The 19501-nt window shown below is 34.2% G+C and overlaps 2 protein-coding genes across 2 annotated transcripts; both read left to right on the forward strand.

The window, feature by feature from the left end:
• Nucleotides 1–8: 8 nt before the first annotated feature.
• On the forward strand, nucleotides 9–2647 carry LOC145087718 (dihydrolipoyl dehydrogenase, mitochondrial-like). The gene is made up of 2 exons (XM_079025763.1): nucleotides 9–390; nucleotides 1170–2647. The coding sequence occupies exons 1-2, from the start codon at nucleotides 115–117 to the stop codon at nucleotides 2418–2420; spliced, it is 1527 nt and encodes a 508-aa protein (XP_078881889.1). The 5' UTR covers nucleotides 9–114; the 3' UTR covers nucleotides 2421–2647.
• A 14328-nt stretch (nucleotides 2648–16975) lies between these two features.
• LOC145068527 (pectinesterase inhibitor-like) lies at nucleotides 16976–17499 on the forward strand. The gene has a single exon (XM_079015509.1). The coding sequence runs from the start codon at nucleotides 16981–16983 to the stop codon at nucleotides 17497–17499; it is 519 nt and encodes a 172-aa protein (XP_078871635.1). The 5' UTR covers nucleotides 16976–16980.
• The last annotated feature ends 2002 nt before the right edge of the window (nucleotides 17500–19501 follow it).

A 19501-nucleotide genomic window follows, 5' to 3' on the forward strand; every position in this document is an offset into this window, starting at 1 on the left:
AAGAACCAGAAAATATAATATACAAAGGAGAAAGGGGGTGGCTGCTCATAACTCAAGCTGTTATTCAAATCACTCCATTCGTTAATCAAATTCACCTTCCAATTGTATTCCAAAATGGCGATGGCGAATTTGGCCAGACGAAAGGCGATCAATCTGTTCAACAACACCGTCTCTTCAGATGCCGCAAGGTATTCCTTCGCTCTTTCATCTACTTTCACAAGAGGATTCGCATCAGGATCCGATGAGAACGATGTCGTTGTCATCGGAGGAGGTCCCGGAGGATACGTCGCCGCGATTAAGGCTGCTCAGTTAGGGCTCAAAACTACCTGTATTGAGAAGCGTGGTGCTCTTGGTGGTACTTGCCTCAATGTCGGCTGTATTCCTTCTAAGGTACAACTTTTATTCTTTTCATCGGTAGGGTTTTAATTTTTAATCTATTACTACTATTAGTTTGATGTGTTTGTGTTTAAGTTCCTATGCAATGATTGGATCTAGTTTTCGTGTCTATGTGTGTCTGATGTCTCTTTATTATGTCTAGGTTTTTGGAAATTTTAGGTGTTTTATGTGTCTTAAATGGTATGCCAGTGCCCTCTTATTATGCGTACACTGTTTATTGCATTCAAAACACAATTCTTTGAAACTCTACTGCATCAGGATGACTAGAAAATTTCCTTTTGATTCAGATTTGAAGTGAAACCGTGTAATCAAAAGTTTTTGTGTATGTCCGTCTGACGATTTTCTGTATCTAGGTTTGTGTATTTCCTTGAAAACTAGAGATTTGGTCATCAAAGGGGTCTAAAATTTTTGGAAGTTGTGTTTTTACATTAGTTAATGCATCAAGTGAGCAGTTCTTTGCCTATCAAATCTCCCCTTCCCTTTTTATGATTTTTGTATCTGTATGTGACCTTTTACTAGGTGAAACTGAAACTCTTTCTTACAGGGATTGAAGGTTAGTTAGTTTGAGTTGGTAATTTCACCAATTAAGCAAATTGCTAATTGTCGATTAAGCCATTAGTATTTGGAAACTGGTCTATGGATGAATTTGTGATGCTAATAATGAGTTCAAGCTTGGACATCTGGTTCAACATGATTATAAAAAATAAGTTTAAGCATTAGATAAAATCTTGATTTGTTAAATAAGTTTTAACCCCATGTTTTTCTCTCTTTAGGCTCTTCTTCATTCTTCCCACATGTACCATGAAGCCAAAACCAGTTTCGCAAAACACGGTGTCAAATTCGACAACGTGGAAATCGATCTTCCCGCCATGATGGGCCAAAAAGACAAAGCCATTTCCAACTTAACAAAAGGAATCGAAGGCCTTTTCAAGAAAAACAAAGTCACATACGTAAAAGGTTCCGGAAAGTTCCTATCCCCTTCTGAAATCTCAGTCGACACAATCGACGGCGGAAACACAATCGTCAAAGGTAAAAACATCATAATCGCCACCGGTTCCGATGTCAAAGGCCTCCCCGGAATCACAATCGACGAGAAAAGAATTGTCTCATCAACCGGAGCCTTAGCCCTAACCGAAATCCCAAAGAAATTGATCGTAATCGGAGCCGGTTACATCGGATTGGAAATGGGGTCCGTGTGGGGCCGCCTCGGTTCCGAAGTAACCGTGGTGGAATTCGCCCCGGATATCGTCCCTTCAATGGACGGTGAAATCCGTAAACAATTCCAAAGAATCCTCGAAAAACAAAAAATGAAATTCATGTTGAAAACAAAAGTTGTCGCGGTCGATACTTCAACCGATATAGTCAAACTAACCGTGGAACCGTCATCCGGCGGTGAACAAACCGTCCTCGAAGCCGATGTCGTTCTCGTTTCCGCCGGTCGGATTCCATTCACCTCCGGACTCGGCCTCGAAACGATCGGAATCGAAACCGATAAAATCGGACGGATTCCGGTCGACAAACGGTTTACCACAAATGTAAAAGGCGTGTTTGCAATCGGAGATGTGATTCCAGGCCCAATGTTGGCCCACAAAGCGGAAGAGGATGGAGTCGCGTGTGTTGAGTTTATCGCAGGAAAAGAAGGACATGTGGATTACGATAAGGTTCCGGGTGTTTGTTACACGCATCCTGAGGTGGCGTCTGTTGGGAAAACGGAGGAACAGGTTAAGGAGTCTGGGGTGGCGTACAGGGTAGGAAAGTTTCCAATGTTGGCAAACAGTAGGGCGAAGTCGATTGATGATGCGGATGGTTTGGTGAAGATTATAGCTGAAAAGGAAACGGATAAGGTTTTGGGTGTTCATATTATGTGTTCAAATGCAGGTGAGCTTATCCATGAGGCGGCTTTAGCGTTGTCCTATGATGCTTCAAGTGAGGATATTGCACGCACGTGTCATGCACATCCCACATTGAGTGAGGCTGTTAAGGAGGCTGCTATGGCCACGTATGACAAAGCCATTCATATTTAGACAAAATGTGATGTGGGTTGGGTTTTGTTTTGAATACATTTGTAGCTGCTTCGTGTGGAAGTGGTTGAAGATACATTCGACAGTTTTTTTGTTTTTCTTTCTTTCTAATTTCGATTACTGCAGTTGGATATGGTTTAATAATGATGGATTTGTGTATGAGGTATAGATTGTTGTGCTTTTTATGTGTTGACTGCACATTTACATGAATATACCCTTTGGGGAGAGAATGAGATGTGTTTCCGATGGTGGGAATCAAGGCTTTACCATCTATTGTTTATTTGTTTATATCGATACTATATGAATCTACCTTGCATCAAAATCATTTGTTTGCTGAAATATTTTAACTTTTAGTTACTGGTAAAATCTGTTTGGTGATTTTCACTGCATCATTCTCATGGTTCTTTTTTAATTATATGAGTGTCCCGGGAACTTTTTTGTTTAATCTTCGATACTTTTTTTATTGAGAAAAAAAATTATTGGAGTTGATTGCATTGAATTCATTAATGTCCTATTTGGTTTGATAGACATATTTTAAATTTCAAACAGATCTTTTTGGCTTAATAGATCGAAAAAATGGTTTGATTTGCATTATGGCTTAATAGATCGAAAAAATGGTTTGATTTGCATTAAAAAAATGAATTATTCCGGTATGATATGTCTTTTTCCAGAAAGTTTCAAATTCATGTCTATATAAGCTGAATGAAACTTTTTCATTTGTTTTTTTCTTCATCTGTTTTCTTTCTCTGTGAATTTGTAAAAAAAAAGTTGATATTTTTATGTTTTATTTTGGTTGAATATTTTTATATATTTTTTATTTTTATCAATAATCTTGATTTACATAAAAAGGAAGATACATATTGAATTTTTTATTATTATTATTATGTAATTTAGTTTTGTATGACAATTTGTATGTTTTATAATTATTTAGCAACTTCATCTATCGTAATATAAAATAGTAAAGTAATATTATCATTTTTTCATCATTTAACACATGCACTCAGATGTACAATTAAACAATATGATTACTTTTCCAATCAGAAAATTTTCTCAAACATCAACTATCGGTGGCAAATGATTTTGCCATGTGTCGGTTTTTTTTAATAAACTTTACTATTATATATATATATATATATATATATATATATATATATATATATATATATATATATATATAAATTACCATGATAATTTTTAATTTTTATATGAATTCAATACATAAAGATTAAACTTTATATTTATCATTAGTTATATATTTAATATATAACAAGATATTACAAATATTAAATAATACATTTAATTATAACTTGTAACAAAACTAAACTAAAAATGTATCAGTATAAAAATAAAGGGACTAAAAGCAATAATTAAAACTTCAACTCCATTTTAAAACAAATTAACAATATTACTCAATATTTGGAGTAACACTATTCATTTGCCCAAAATAAAATAAGAAATGGGGTAGGTTGGAGAGGAAAGGAGGCAAAAAGTGGTGAAAATGATATATGATGGTGGCTTGGAGATGTTCTAAAGGTCATCTTTAAGCATTCACACATCTATCGAAGAAGGATAGAATAATTACTATGGTGCTCGTAATGGCACCAACAAAGCCTAGTTTTTTTGGAAGCAATGCAAAAAAAAAAAAATTGAAAAATTTTGATTTTTTTTCCTACTATCATGATATTATTAAAATTTCCCGTGACACCCTTACTATGAAATCTTGCATTTTTATGATTTTTTAGGGTTTTTTGTTTTCTATAGAACATATATATATATATATATATATATATATATATATATATATATATATATATATATATATATATATATATATAGAGAGAGAGAGAGAGAGATAGATAGATAGATAGATAGATAAATAGATAGATAGATAGAGAGAGAAAGAGAGAGAGAGAGCACACGTCCCCTGATATGATGTTGTAGTTTAAGTTGGTTTCATATGTTATGATATCATACTATATTATAAATGAAACATTTTTTCCTTTCACTACATTCATTTGAAACTCCCATAACTTTTCAATTTCTTTCTAATAATAATTATAAGTTGGTTAATAAGGTTAAATAAATATCAAACCTAAAGTGTAATAATATATAAACTAAATTTCGATATTACAATAATATATTTACTTCTACTTATACTGTTATGTTTTGTTAACTTTTAACATATTATACTTAATTTATTACTTTTAATATATTGTTGGATGTAAACCATTATCATTTTAAAGATACAATTTTGGAAAAATTTGTATAAAATATTTAAATTATTAATTTGAATATAACATTGCAGAGTCAACTTAAATATAAATGTTAGTTTAACTTAAACAACCTAAAAAATATTTTGCAAATAGTTAAAAGTGATTAATTGTAGTGTCTTTCTAATAATGATTATAAGTTGGTTAATAAGGTTAAATAAATATCAAACCTAAAGTGTAATCATAAATATACTAAATTTCAATTTTAAAATAATATCTTTACTTCTATTTATAAAGTTTGAACAATTTGAACAAAATACTTAAATTTTTAATTTAAGTATAACATTACAATATCAACTTAAATATAAATTTAGTTCCACTTAAAAAACCAAAGAATATTTTGTAAATAGTTAAAAGTGATAAATTGTAGTGATAAATGGAAAAACTAAATTATAATCTCAATTTAACTAAAATATTTCCTAAATATATTTTTATTGTAACATTCTGTTTATTTAATAAATAAATAGATAAAAATTGATGAACGAATAGTCGCCCTAAAACCAATAATATTTAGCGGAGAGTGGTTTCGGGGAGCCAAATGATATATTTTAGACTTTCGGGGGTTAAAGTGTAATTTCAGGACTTGTTATGTAGAGATTTTTAGAGGACAAGGTATGCTTGGTATCATCTGGACTTGATATGAAAGGATTTTGGATGGTCGGGGGCAAAAAGGGTAAATTATGTACCTTAGTTGAAAAAAAATTGTCAAGCAAGGGGCTGTTTTGTAAAAATTCGGACTTAATTAGCAAATATTTTCAGGGGAAGGGTTTAAATGGTAAATTATGGGCTTTATTTGAAAGGGATGAGGTCGGAGGGACTAATTATGTAAATACGGGAAAGTGGCTCATAACCGAATATATAACCCATCCTATAAACCCTAAACCTATGAAGTCATCGGTCGCCACCCTTATTTCCCCTGTTTGCGGCCGCAAACCTCATGACCCCCACCACCGGATGTTGTTTCCTCACTTGCTGAAGCCGGAGCACCCTATGTCGCTGCCATCGTTGAAGTTGTGAAGCCACCGTGAGTTCTTGTTGTCGGTGACGACGAAAGGCATCGGAAAGGAGCCAATGAAGACCACCAGCGAAGCTTCAAGCGTCCACTGCCACCCTTATTCTCCTGTTTCAGCCGCCGTTTTCCTCTTCTTCCTTCTGCTGCTACTGTGGTGGTCGTTTTCGGGGTGAGATTGCCACCGTTTCCTCACCGTAAACACCCTCCATTTCTGTTTACGGTTGGATATGTTGTGTGTCGCCGCTACCGCTGTCATTTTATAACATCGTCGCCGTTTGCGCCACCAGGTGGGTTGATGGGCTTGTTTACGGTTAGAAGTGCATGGTGGTGTTGTGTTCGAATGTTGTGGTGGTACAAGGCTGCTGGAACGATTCTTGGCCGGAGATCCGAAGGAAAACCCCACTGCCACAAGGAGCTACAACCAACCACCACAAGGGTGGTTGTGTGTGTGTGTGATTATTTTGAGTGTATGTGTGTTTATTTGTGGTTATTTCATTGTAAAATGTAATTAGGAATTCGAATAATAAAAAAAACCTAAACGCCACCGTGAGGTGGTGGCTGCCGGCTCCTGCCGCCACTAGCCGCCATGTTGGGTGGCGGTGTGCTTATTGTGTTTGATTAGTTGGGATGTTTGGACAAAGTGACTAAAACCCTAATGGGCCTAAGGGAACCCTAATGGGCTTAAAGATTTAGTTTTGGGCCTATTGGGTTGTGATTGGGTTGGAAACTCAAATTAGGGTTTATAAAACCCTAATATTGGATATTGGATTTGGACTTATCGGGACCTGCATTTTTGGACCATTGGAGCGAAGTGATGACTCAAGCCCGATTTCATTGTATGTTTGGACTTAATGGATTAAGTCCTTAATGGGTTAAGTAGGAACACTTAACCCTAATCGTCATTTTATGTGAAAAACCCTAATTGGGTTTGGATGCTTGTTGGGCCAATTATTAGACTAAGTTGCGGTGGGCCTTTGTGGGCCAATTGGGAACCCAGTTATGGACTAAGGGATATTATTAGGCTTCAGGGTAATACCCATTAAAAAGATTTGGGCCCAATTTGGAAAATTGGGCCATAAGTGGGCCATGATTGGGCCTTGAGGATTATTAGCTATTAGGCCATCAGAATGCCAATTGTTTGGGCTAGAATAATTGGTTGGGCCTTAAAATAAGTCCATGTAGAGGTTTGGGGCCAATTTGGAAAATTGGGCCATATGTTGGGCTTTGGCACATTACTGGTCTATTGGGCCTTTGGTGTGTGAGTTGGACCTTGGGCTTGGAACCCAATTATTAATTAGGTGTCATTTTTATGTTGACAGTTCGGGAATCTGTCAACAAGCAATGCGAGTTTTATCCATGGGACTTCAGCAGTGCCAGGTGAGTCTTCTCACCATACCAATGAGTCTAAGGCACCAAGGCCGACCCATTTTGTAGAGATGTGTGGTATATTTATTGTGTAGAGTTATGTGGTACACTAGTTGATGTAGTGATATGTGGTATGCCAGTCAATTATATGCTTCATGCTATGCTATGCTATTTGTTATGTGATATTTGCATGAAAGACCATGGGGGGAGCCAATGATACTTGGATGTAAGACCATGTGGGGGAGCCCATGGCTGTCCAGCAGGGAAAGACCATGGGGGGAGCCCATGACACTTAGGTGTAAGACCATGTGGGGGAGCCCATGGCATCCTTATGCAGGGATACGTGGTAGAGATAGCTTTTGTAGCTAATATGTTATGTCGTAGAGATAACTTTTGTGGCTAACATGATATGTGGTAAAGTTAGCTTTTATAGCTAATGTGTTATGTGGTAGAGATAGCTTTTATAGCTAGTATGATATGTGGTATGCGGTAGAGATAGCTTTTAAAGCTAATATCTTATGTGCTATGTGGATTGTGTGTCGGGTATGCTCTGGGGGACTCACGAATCTTTGTGCTTACGGTTTATAGTTTTGGTTTCAGGTTTCATTGATTTGGAAATGAAGGGCTCAGATTGATCGCAGTGCACACACCTATGATTTCCGCAATGAATGATTTTGGGATGAACTCTGATAAATGATTTACTTAACGATGATTTGAAATGTTTGTACTAAATGGTATCAATGTTTTAGCTAAATTAAAAATGAAATTTTTACCCTTGATTTTTGGGTCGTCACAAGTTGGTATCAGAGCCTTGGTTTGAGGGATTCAGACATACTTTCGGGTGTGTCTGAACTCAAACTGAGGACCTGTAAAGTTTTCAAAAGAAAAAAATGTTTTAAGGAAAGAATTTATAAGACAAGAAAGGGTGTGGTGCATGCAATCAGCCGAGCTCAAGTAAGTTTCCCCAGAATACCCACATTTGTTATCTGTTATGATTTGACTATGAATCTATGAATCGCATGCTAGTTAAGGCTAGGAGAGATGTCTGTATATGTTGTATGATCTGGTAGACTTGCATGCTAATGCTTAGTAGTCAGCAATAGGTTGGCCTGATATGTGTGTTGGATTAGTGTCTAAGCCCGTAACTATATTTGGTAAGTATTTGAACCGGTTGTGCATGGTCCTTTTGGGTTGCCTTCACCAAAGCAACATGATAGGATGATTTATGAATAAAGAGGTTATTATGATTTATTAATATGTTATATGAATAATATATTAAAGGAGAAATCATATAGTTTAATTAATATTAGACATGAGTTAATTAAGAATTAATTATGTGGCTAAAAGAGATTAATTAAATAAAGGGGACTGGAACTGTCTGTGTGATAGTTGATTTGGGCTGAGAATCCTTTAGGATTTAAGGGGTGGACGAAAATTAGAGTGGGAGCCCTTCTAATTTCGTCCAAGGCCTTTATTCTGGAAGGTTCTTTGGACTGCTTAAGGCCTAAGCTATCCAATTAGGGTTTCAACTAAAACCCTAGCAGCACAAGTATAAATAGACCCCTAAGGCTTCAAAAATCAGCTAACCCTACTTTTAAGAGTACCAGAGCCGACTTCAAGAGCTTCCAACCTCTCTCTAAGATCATCCTCTTGCTTGTGGTGTTTGTAAGTCATTAGAGGAATAACACTTGTGACTCTAAGCTCCAAGAACAAGAAGATTCAAGTTTTCAAGAAGAGGTAATCATCTAGATCTGTTTTGTTATGTCAATTTCGAATTATATACACTAGATCTAGGGTTTGCAAGTCTTGGATGAATTGCATGTACAATAGAGAAACCTAGATCCAAGCATTAGGGTTTGCATGAGCATATATGATGTTCTTTTGGCTCAAACCCATCAATATGGTGCTTGTAGCCTCTAGAATATTGGATGCCATGCTGGAATGAGAATGATAATTGGTATTTGTCACTGCTATGTGTATGCTTTTAAAATTGTATACGGTTAGGATCTTATAGCCTTAGAATAATTGATTTGGCCTTATTTCCCGTTCCTTGTCTGGTTGTGGTCCTAGGGTGGAGTTTATTATTCGACAGTCTATTAGATCCTGTTATGTGTATAATTTGCATGCATAAGGCAGCCGATAGTGAGGATGGATGGATGTGGACAACATGGGTTGTGGTATGTGGGCCGAATGTTTTATGATATTTCTTTAGATCGGAGTGCTTTTTCACGAATGCTGCTTACTTTGAGCTTTGCGGAACTCTTGAATGATGGGAGCCAACTACTAAGTGGATATGACGATATCCAAGAGGTGGATGGCTGGCATCATGGGGAGTTCTTTAGTAGCTGATGGTAGGGCGAGGTTGGGAACCTAGGAAAGCCTAGGATATGCTCCGGTGAGTTAGTGGGGCGATTCAGTGAGGTTGGGATCCTAAGAGGTGCTTCAGTGGATATTGTGTTGCTATTTAGCGGATAGTTGGTGCATCAGTGGGGTAGGTGACTTAGAGGATTCGGTAGGATAGCTGAGGAAATTATGGATATGTGTGGAAAGTAGTATGGGCCCGTTCTGCTGAAAGCACATGATCCATACTCGAATCGGTGAGAGTCTTGGAGAATTTAAGAAGCTTATTGGAAGGAGAATTCTTGGTTATGTTATGATAGTGGGGATAGCTGCATTTCCAGATGAAGATGAGTATGCAAGAGGGAAGGACCAGGGTTTGGTCCCGGCTCCGGTGGTGAGCCAGTTAGCGGAAGGACTGCCAGGATTTTGGATTCGCCTTGAATCTCTTATGTCAGGCGGCAAGGATTGGTTGTGCGATCTATTGCACTTTCGAGATTAGAGACTATGTCTTGGGGATAGTTCGTAGCCCGGTTTAGGGTAGAGGTTGCTTCAGCTACTGCAGTTCAGCTGTGGACGATTGAGCTGGTGAGTGTGCCAGGGTGAGAGACCCTAAATGATATGATTTCTAGAGCTCAAGAGAAGGGGTTGATTTGGGGCACATTGGGAAAAGGGGACCAGATCAGATGCACATATTAGAGGGTCCCGGAAAAAGACCCAAGAGTTCAGGTCAGCTTTTGAGAGGCCAGTAGGGCCGGATTCAGTGCAGTACTTGCGGGAAACTACACGAGGGAGCTTTCGTTTCGAGGGTTTTAGTAAGTTAATCTTTGGGTTTGTTGCCCTGTTTGTGTTTGGACTCTTCATTCAAACATTTGTCATATGCCATTTACATACCGTGAGTTACAGGGTGGTTAGTGAAAAGTTGTTTCCCTCTTTGCTGGTTTGGAGAATTCATTGTTATCTAGGTCTAGGGTCGAGAATGGTTCAGGGACATGATGTGGGAGGTCTACGGACAGGATTGGTGACTCATCCATTATGTTTGGGTCGGATTTTGGAAGCGCCATGGGAAGTGGTTTACTGTTGAGGCTTTGGTCTGGACATCGGTTACTTGGACTTCAATATATAGGTGGGGCATCATTTCAGGGAGTCTGAGATTATTAGTCTCGCTAGGGTTTGGGAAGTGTTTGTCTGATCTTTAGGAGCTGCGTGGTCCTTGGGGACTTAGGTCGTAATAGAGCACCCGTACGGACAAGAAGCAGGTTGTCAGCAGTTGGTTATTAAAGAATAAGAAGGATTGGGAATCCTTCAAATCTTATATATTGCAAGGACTTAGTCGAATCTAAGTGGGGGAGAATCGCGTAGGTAATCAGGACAGGGACATGTATGAGACCGGGATAGGTTTCTCGTCGTCATTGAGGGAAAATGGCGGCCCAAGTGGCTATTTGGTTTGAGGGTTGTGCGAGTTTGGAGTTCGGTAAAACTCCCCAGTGTGTGAACCGTGTCTTTTTAGGGGTTTGATAGCAGGATTTGGGGAGGCAGGTTAGGACTCCAGTCATGAATTGAGTTCAGTTCAGGTGATCGGTAGAGTGTATGATTAACTCTGCATGGTTTAGAATAGATAGATTAGGGATAAGGTATTGGGCTACCGTTGTGTTAGGGTGAAAGTGTTGTAAGACTACGGGGGAGCCGTAGCATTCACTCATGTTAAGTGGGAGTGAAAGTGTTATAGGACTATGGGGGGAGCCGTAGCATTCACTAATGGTTAGTTATGATGAAAGTGTTGTAAGACTACGGGGGAGCCGTAGCTTTCATTAGTAGTCAGATAGTGTGGAAAGTGTTGTAAAACTACGGGGGAGCTGTAGCATTCACAACGGCCAGATAGTGCGGGAGATACAGACAGGCTGCAGGGTAGCTGTGGCATTAACAGATTCGTTCAGATGATTTAGGCCAGTGTAGGCCAGTTTGCAAGGTTGTGAGTAGGTCACAATATAATTGGAATCAGGGAACGGTAGGTCGAAGGAGACCGGTTGTGATGTAAGACTACAATTATTCTGGTAGCATTCACCTTTTGCGTCAGATTCAGTGGCGTCATATTGTCAGCCTATCATGATCGGAGGGATCATATGTATTGAAGGATTCATGAATGACTGTATAGATAGCGTAGTTATCGTTAGACATTGTATCCTTCGGAGGTCGCTCGGGACCGCTACATGAGTTTTTGACCCCGCAATCGGTTATGTGTCTGATGATTCGAGTAGTTAACAGATAAGGTGAGATCAGAAGGGTCTCGGCTGCTCTCAAAAAGTATAAAGTGGCAGCAAGATGAGTTGGAGTGATTTCAGTGACTTGGGATCCGTGTGTTGAGTTGTTGTCAGTCGGGGCATATACTAAGTTGGTTACGGTCGGACTATACAATATCAGTAGCTGAAAAAACAGTTGGGAGGTAAGTGCAATGAAATGGGCAAAGATTCGGTCTAGGAGGTCTGTGAGGGAGACAGACCATCTCGAGACTTCAGGTTTCAGATTGAGTAAATAGGATCAGGTTGCAAGAAATTCGTTCATCTTTGAGTTTTAGAACCCTGTGGGGTCGGTTTTGGTTGCCTTTGAGAGGTTATGGTATGCTTGTGGTTGAGACCATGTCGTCCAAGTTGTCGGGCATGTAAGGGATGATAAGGAATGATTTCGAGGATGAAATCTAATTTAAGTGGGGGAGAGTTGTAACATTCTGTTTATTTAATAAATAAATAGATAAAAATTGATGAACGAATAGTCACCCTAAAACCAATAATATTTAGCAGAGAGTGGTTTCGGGGAGCCAAATGATATATTTTAGACTTTCAGGGGTTAAAGTGTAATTTCAGGACTTGTTTTGTAGAGATTTTTAGAGGACAAGGTGTGCTTGGTATCATCTGGACTTGATATGAAAGGATTTTGGATGGCTGGGGGGCAAAAAGGGTAAATTATGTACCTTAGTTGAAAAGAAATTGTTAAGCAAAGGGCTGTTTTGTAAAAATTCGGACTTAATTTGCAAAGGTTTTCAGGGGCAGGGTCTAAATGGTAAATTATGGGCTTTATTTGAAAGGGATGAGGTTGGAGGGACTAATTATGTAAATATGGGAAAGTGGCTCAGAACCGCGTATATAACCCATCCTATAAACCCTAAACCTAAGAAGTCATCGGCCACCACCCTTATTTCCCCTGTTTGCTGTCGCAAACCTCATGACCCCTGACCACCGGCTGTTGTTTCCTCACTTGTTGAAGTCGGAGCACCCTACGTCGCGGTCATCGTCGAAGTTGTGAAGCCACCGTGAGTCCTTGCTGTCGGTGACGACGGAAGCCATTGGGAAGGAGCCAATGAAGACCATCGGCGAAGCTTCAAGCGTCCGCTGCCACCCTTATTCTCCTGTTTCAGCCGCCGTTTTCCTCTTCTTCCTTCTGCTGCTGTTGTGGTGGTCGTTTTCAGGGGGAAACCGCCACCGTTTCCTTACCGTAAACACCCTTCATTTTTCTTTACGGTTGGATATGTCGTGTGCCGCCGCTACCGCTGTCGTTTTATACCATCGTCGCCGTTTGGCGCCACTAGGTGGGTGGCTGGGCTTGTTTACGGTCAGAAGTGCATGGTGGTGTTGTGTTCGAATGTTGTGGTGGCACAAGGCTGTTGGAACAATTCTTGGCCAAAGATCCGAAGGAAAACCCCACTGCCACCAGGAGCTACCGCCGACCACAACAAGGGTGGTTGTGTGTGTGATTATTTTGAGTGTATGTGTGTTTATTTGTGGTTATTTCATTGTAAAATGTAATTGGGAATTGTAATAATAAAAAGAAACCCTAACCGCCACCGTAAGGTGGTGGCTGCCGCCACCAGCCGCCATGTTGGGTGGCGGTGTGCTTATTATGTTTGATTAGTTGGGATGTTTGGACAAAGAGACTAAAACCAGAATGGGCCGAAGGGAACCCTAATGGGCTTAAAGATTTAGTTTTGGGCCTATTGGGCCGTGATTGGGTTGAAAACCCTAATTAGGGTTTAGAAAACCTTTATATTGGATATTGTATTTGGACTTATCGGGACTCGCATTTTTGGACCATTGGAGTGAAGTGACGACTCAAGCCCGATTTCATTGTATGTTTGGACTTAATGGATTAAGTCCTTAATGGGTTAAGTAGGAACACTTAACCCTAATCGTCATTTTATGTGAAAAACCCTAAAAAAAATTGATCATACTTATTCTTTTAAATATTAATCATTCTTCAAGGTAATATAATATTGTTCTATAAAGTATGTTAAACATAAATATTATTATTTTTAACTAATTGGAATAACACATTTATCTTTGGTCGTACGTGAATAAAACCAAATATTTTTTTATTTAATATCCATTTTATTGATTGTGATGGTTATGTAATTTAAAAATAACATTATGGTAAGTTTTTAATTTCGGTCATCATTACTATTCAAATGTGTTCTCATGGTAACTTAAAATAAATTTTTATTTTATTTTATTTATATTGCTATTATTTTTAATTAATTAAAAAACTTTTGAAATTATTCATTATTATAAAAAAATAGTTTTTTTTTTTAATTTGAAATTTAGTTTTTACATTTAACATTATATTAATTTTCTTGAATTTAACAGAATACTTAACATAAAATATAATTATTTAGATTAATATCAATAACGTTGTAGTATTATATTTTATTGTCTTTTCCATCCAATCTTTATTCTAATAAAAGAGTAACTCTTTTGCCATGTAGACATTGTAATTAATATCATGACACTTGTCAATCTATTAACACTTGTAATTAATATCATAACACTTGTCAATCTATTAATTCTTTATTTCAAATTTCAAATTTCAAATTTCAAAATTTAAATCACATTTTAATTACATTAAATTAATAATATTAGAATTAAAATAAAATAAAATTTATACCAATTATAATAAAATAAAATTTATATAAATTATAATATGATATATTTTACGTATTTATATGAATCAACGATTATAACTTTATATATAACTAAAAAATATATTTTATTTAATAAGTTATTTAAAATTATTAATTAATAGTTTTGAGTTTTTACTTAGAAAGTTTAATTAATTTTGTAACCGTGGTTACCACGGGTTATAAACTAGTATAAATTAATAAATTAAGGTTCAACCAAAATACCCATAATCTAACGGTATCTAGAATTTGAAAATGGCGTCATGATGTGGTTTAAGAATAAATTATGATCTCTTACAAAAATGCTAAAGATTGAAGAGTTGTCATTAAAATAAAATTTTGATGTAGTAATTAAATCAGAAATTGAAAAGATATAGGTAACTGTACCAGTAAAATGAACAGATGTTAAAAACAAATCTTAATATTCAAAAAATAAATTAAAATATCTTGAAAAAGATAAATAAAATATTTTATATTAATTGGTATGATTATTTCAATTTTTAAGAGATTAGGCCATCAGCAATGATAAAGATCATCATAGTTAATTAGTATGTATATTTGTAACCGTAATATGATCAAAATAAGTCACAATCAAGTGATAGTTAAATGTTTTCCAATTAAAAAAAGCTTTGCTTTAATATTCATATTTTTGCTTAAGAATATAAAAAATAAACATTATATATATATATATATATATATATATATATATATATATATATATATATATATATATATATATATATATATATATATATATATGGGAAAAGTGAATATACCCTTAAGGGTATATAAGCTTAGGTACCCAAACTCACCATACTACGTCGTTTTGTTGATATATTCATTATAATGTTCTTAAACTTCAACCCCTAACTTGATTTACTTTCAAGATTTTCGAAATTTCACTATAATCTTTGTCTTACACACATCTTTTTGTCGAACACCGACTCGGATTTATATATTTTAGTTGAAAATGAAAATTATGTAAGAGGAAGTTAAATGTGTAATTTATAAAAACCATGAAAGTAAATCAAGTTAAAAGTTAAATTATAAGAACATTGGACAACTAAAATGTATCATATGATACAAAATGACGTAGTATGGTGAGTTTGGGTACCCAAGCTTATATACCGTTAAGGGTATATTCACTTTTCCCTATATATATATATATATATATATATATATATATATATATATATATATATATATATATATATATATATATATATATATATATATATATATATATGCGGGAAGTGAATATACCCTACAATGTATATAAACTTAGGTATCCGAACCACCATATTATCTTGTTATTATAACATATATAGATCATAATCGTCCAAATTTTTTATATTCAACTTCTTATTGATTTACTTTCAAGATTTATAGAAATCTTGCTATTATTTTCCTCTTACATAATTTTCATTTGCAACTATTATATATATATATATATATATATATATATATATATATATATATATATATATACACACACACACACACATATAGTCTGGTAGTTGTTCGATAAAAAAACGTGATATAAAAGAAAGATAATGGTGAAATTTCTAAATTTTTCGGAAGTAAATCAAGTTTGGGGTTAAATTTTAAAAACGTTATATGATTATAATGCATATATGATACAAAAACGATATATTATGATGAGTTTATGTAGCTAAACTTATATACCTTCTAAAGTTTATTCACTTTTCTCTCTCTCTCTCTCTCTCTCTCTATATATATATATATATATATATATATATATATATATATATATATATATATATATATATAGGGCTAGGTTCATGTGTTTCTTATATTTATTGTGTGCTAGAATGCACAAATATGAATTTAATAAAATTAAATAATTAATTAATTAAATAAAAATAGATTTTAAATGATTTCCATAATTGTATGTATATTTAATGATATTCATAATTATAATTCACTTTTTATGTAAGCTAATTAAATTATTCATTAATGTCAGCAATAACATTATTTCAGAATAAATTCGCATCTAGGTTTTCATGTATGGGTTCGTGTTTCGTTTATGGACTTACTCACTGAAAATACAACAAAGTTGCATAGAACATGAAGAACAAGAGTGTATTCTACTATAATATACTCTCATTCTGTTATAATATATATTCTTTTAGAATGAACTCTCATTATGCTAGAATACACTCTTGTTCTCCATGTTTCAGACAATTTTGTTGTATTTTGAGTGAGTGAATCATGAAACAAAATACGAAGACATAAATGAAAACTTAGATGCAATTTAATTCTGAAAGAATATTATTGCTGATATTAATGACAGTTTTAATTAGTTTCTATAAAAAAATTCTAATTATGGAGATCATTTAATATACATATAATTCTAGAAATCATTTAATATCAATTTTTATTTGATTAAATAACAATATATTTTTTACTAAATTCTTATTAGTGCATTTTAATACTGAGAAACGTTTGAACCTATATATATATATATATATATATATATATATATATATATATATATATATATATATATATATATATATATATATATATATATATATATATATATAAGTTGTAGTAACCTTTGTACATAACAATTTGAAAAGAACAAAAGTCAAGAAAAGTGAAGAAAAGGAGATGAAAATTTCGCTCAACAACCCTCTCTTGTTTTTGCTCTCGATATTTCTTTCCTACAGCACTTTCACAACTGGCGACTTAATCAATGAGATTTGCCAACAAACCATTGATCCTTCTTTATGTTCCAACTCTTTTCATTCAGACCCTAGATCAACCAATGCAAGTCTTATAACCCTTGGCCACATCTCCATCAAGAACGCCCAAAAGAGCGCTAAAGCTGTCAGAAAACTTATACATTCCGTCTCATATTCTGGTAACTACACAGAATGCATATCACTCTATGAAGATGCCACTGTCAACCTAAATAAATGCAAGAAAGCTCTTAAAGCACATGACTATGGAGAATTGAATACATTTGTATCTGGTGCTATGACAGATGCTAGCATGTGTGATGGTAGCTTCGGTAGAGGTGTACAAGGGCCACCCCAACTCAAGTTTGCTAGCATAAAGTTACAAGGTTTATGCAATATAATATTAGTCATTTCAAATGCTTTATCAGGAATCAATATGCCCGTTTGATTTTGTATGATTGTAACTTGATTGATGCAATTTGGTTATGAACTATGTTTTGATTTTTAATTGTTGTTTGTTGTGATATTCTTATTTAGTTATTTATTATTTATTAATATAAACAATTCTGGTCCAAAATTAATTGCAATCAATGAATTGACAAAAAGAGTGTAAAAGCATTGATAAAAAGTAATCCAAATGACGGCATTTAATTTTGAAATTTTGTTTTTTAGTATTAAAATATTTTATTACTATAAAATATTGTTACAATGATAAATAATTTAAGGGACATAGATATTTAGGTATTTTTTGTTTTTTCTGAGGTAAAATGTATGCAGTCTGTGGACCACATCTGTAGACCTCTGCAGTAGAAGAGGTGAACCAAACGTCTGCAGTCTGAAAAAAGAAGATTGTTTGTTTTTTTAACATCTGCAAGCTATTAAAATAAATTGAATTTTTTAAACTACAAAGTGATTTTTTTAATATACTTATGACTTTGTTATAAACAATTAACAAATCTAAATCAATTTTTATGTATTATTGTATAAAAAGTGAAAATAAAAATGGTACAAATTAACGTATATATTTGATAAAAACCAATAATTTTGGTCGCAAAGTTATACTTAAACATTGTAATTAGGAATCAAAAAATTTGATATATAAATGAATGAAAATAAACTTTGGTTTTTTCAATTAAATCAATTAAAAACATGCCATAAATATTTTTTTTCTAAGAAATTGACGATGTTTTATTAAATAACGTTTTATAAAATTTGGCACAAAAAATATAAAAGTATATTATTAATTTTTTTTTTTATATTTATATAAACAATTTCAACGACCATTATTGTAATAAACTTTCATTTATAAATTTGTCAAAATATCATGTTTGTGTCGTCGAACTTTTTTTTTAGGTATTGTAACTTTTTTTTTCAAATTATTTATCACTAATAAAGTTGGAATAAATATAAATTCAAAAAAAACTATATATATATATATATATATATATATATGTGTGTGTGTGTGTGTATGTGTGGGTGTGTGTGTGTGTGTGTTTTTAGGCTAGAAGATGTCTAAAGATGTTAGAAGACTCTGGTCCACATCTGTGCCAAGAAGAAGGCGCGCAGACATTTTTAGGTCTGCAGTCTTCAAAAAAACAAACAGTCTGCCAAAGCTAATGTCTGCGCGTAGTCTGCGCCGCGCAGACAGAAGAGGTCAACAACATTTGCGGACAAAAAACAAACACCACCTTAAAGTTTTTCAATAAAAAAATATAGTTTTATTTAAAAATTAAGTTTTGGTGCTTTTGAAATCGGAACTTTGCAAATTTTATATTTTTGCTTTTGTAACATGTTATCATAATTTCCAGTTTACCATTAAATAAAATTTGTAAAAAAAAACATAAAGTATATAAACTTTCTATATTTTTACTCTAATTTGACATCTTATTTATATTTTTTGAATGTTATCTCTTATATATTCATGTTTTTTTCCTATTTAAATGATTTAAAATATAAAAATATATCTTTAAAAGTATTCATATGTTTTTTTAGCTCTCTCTCTCTCTCTCTCTCTATATATATATATATATATATATATATATATATATATATAGGCTTAAGTTATTTTGTTTTTACTAACTATTGTGTGCCATAATGCACAGATTTGGACCACCGGATGAATAGAATCAACAGTCATGATCTGAGGGTTTATGATATTACAATAGGGTAGCATGTATCATATAATCACACAAATTTTAGCAAAATGGTATTTCGGTCAATTAACCTATTTTAAAAGAATGAAATTTTCGGATTTTAAGGGATCATTAATTCCCTTATTTTTAAAAATCTGAATTTTTAAATTAATTCTAATTAAATTTTAATATTATTTTTAATAATAACCGATTTATTCTGTCAGAATGACAAAAAGTCAACAATAAACTAGTAAATATATTTGCGATTTTATTCTTGCAGAATATGGTTTCATTCAAGATATTTTTTATATTAAACAT

Source organism: Lactuca serriola, chromosome 1 (genome assembly GCF_051521515.1).
Source record: "Lactuca serriola cultivar US96UC23 chromosome 1, Lser_US96UC23_V15, whole genome shotgun sequence".
Classification (NCBI taxonomy): Eukaryota; Viridiplantae; Streptophyta; class Magnoliopsida; order Asterales; family Asteraceae; genus Lactuca; species Lactuca serriola.

What these genes read in the sequence shown, in the direction of transcription:
- LOC145068527 (XM_079015509.1), top strand. Translation starts at nt 16,981, where the DNA reads ATGAAAATTTCGCTCAACAACCCTCTCTTGTTTTTGCTCTCGATATTT.
- LOC145087718 (XM_079025763.1), top strand. Translation starts at nt 115, where the DNA reads ATGGCGATGGCGAATTTGGCCAGACGAAAGGCGATCAATCTGTTCAAC. An exon ending in TCGGCTGTATTCCTTCTAAG is followed by an intron (nt 391 to 1,169) that starts GTACAACTTTTA and finishes TTCTCTCTTTAG; the next exon opens with GCTCTTCTTCATTCTTCCCA.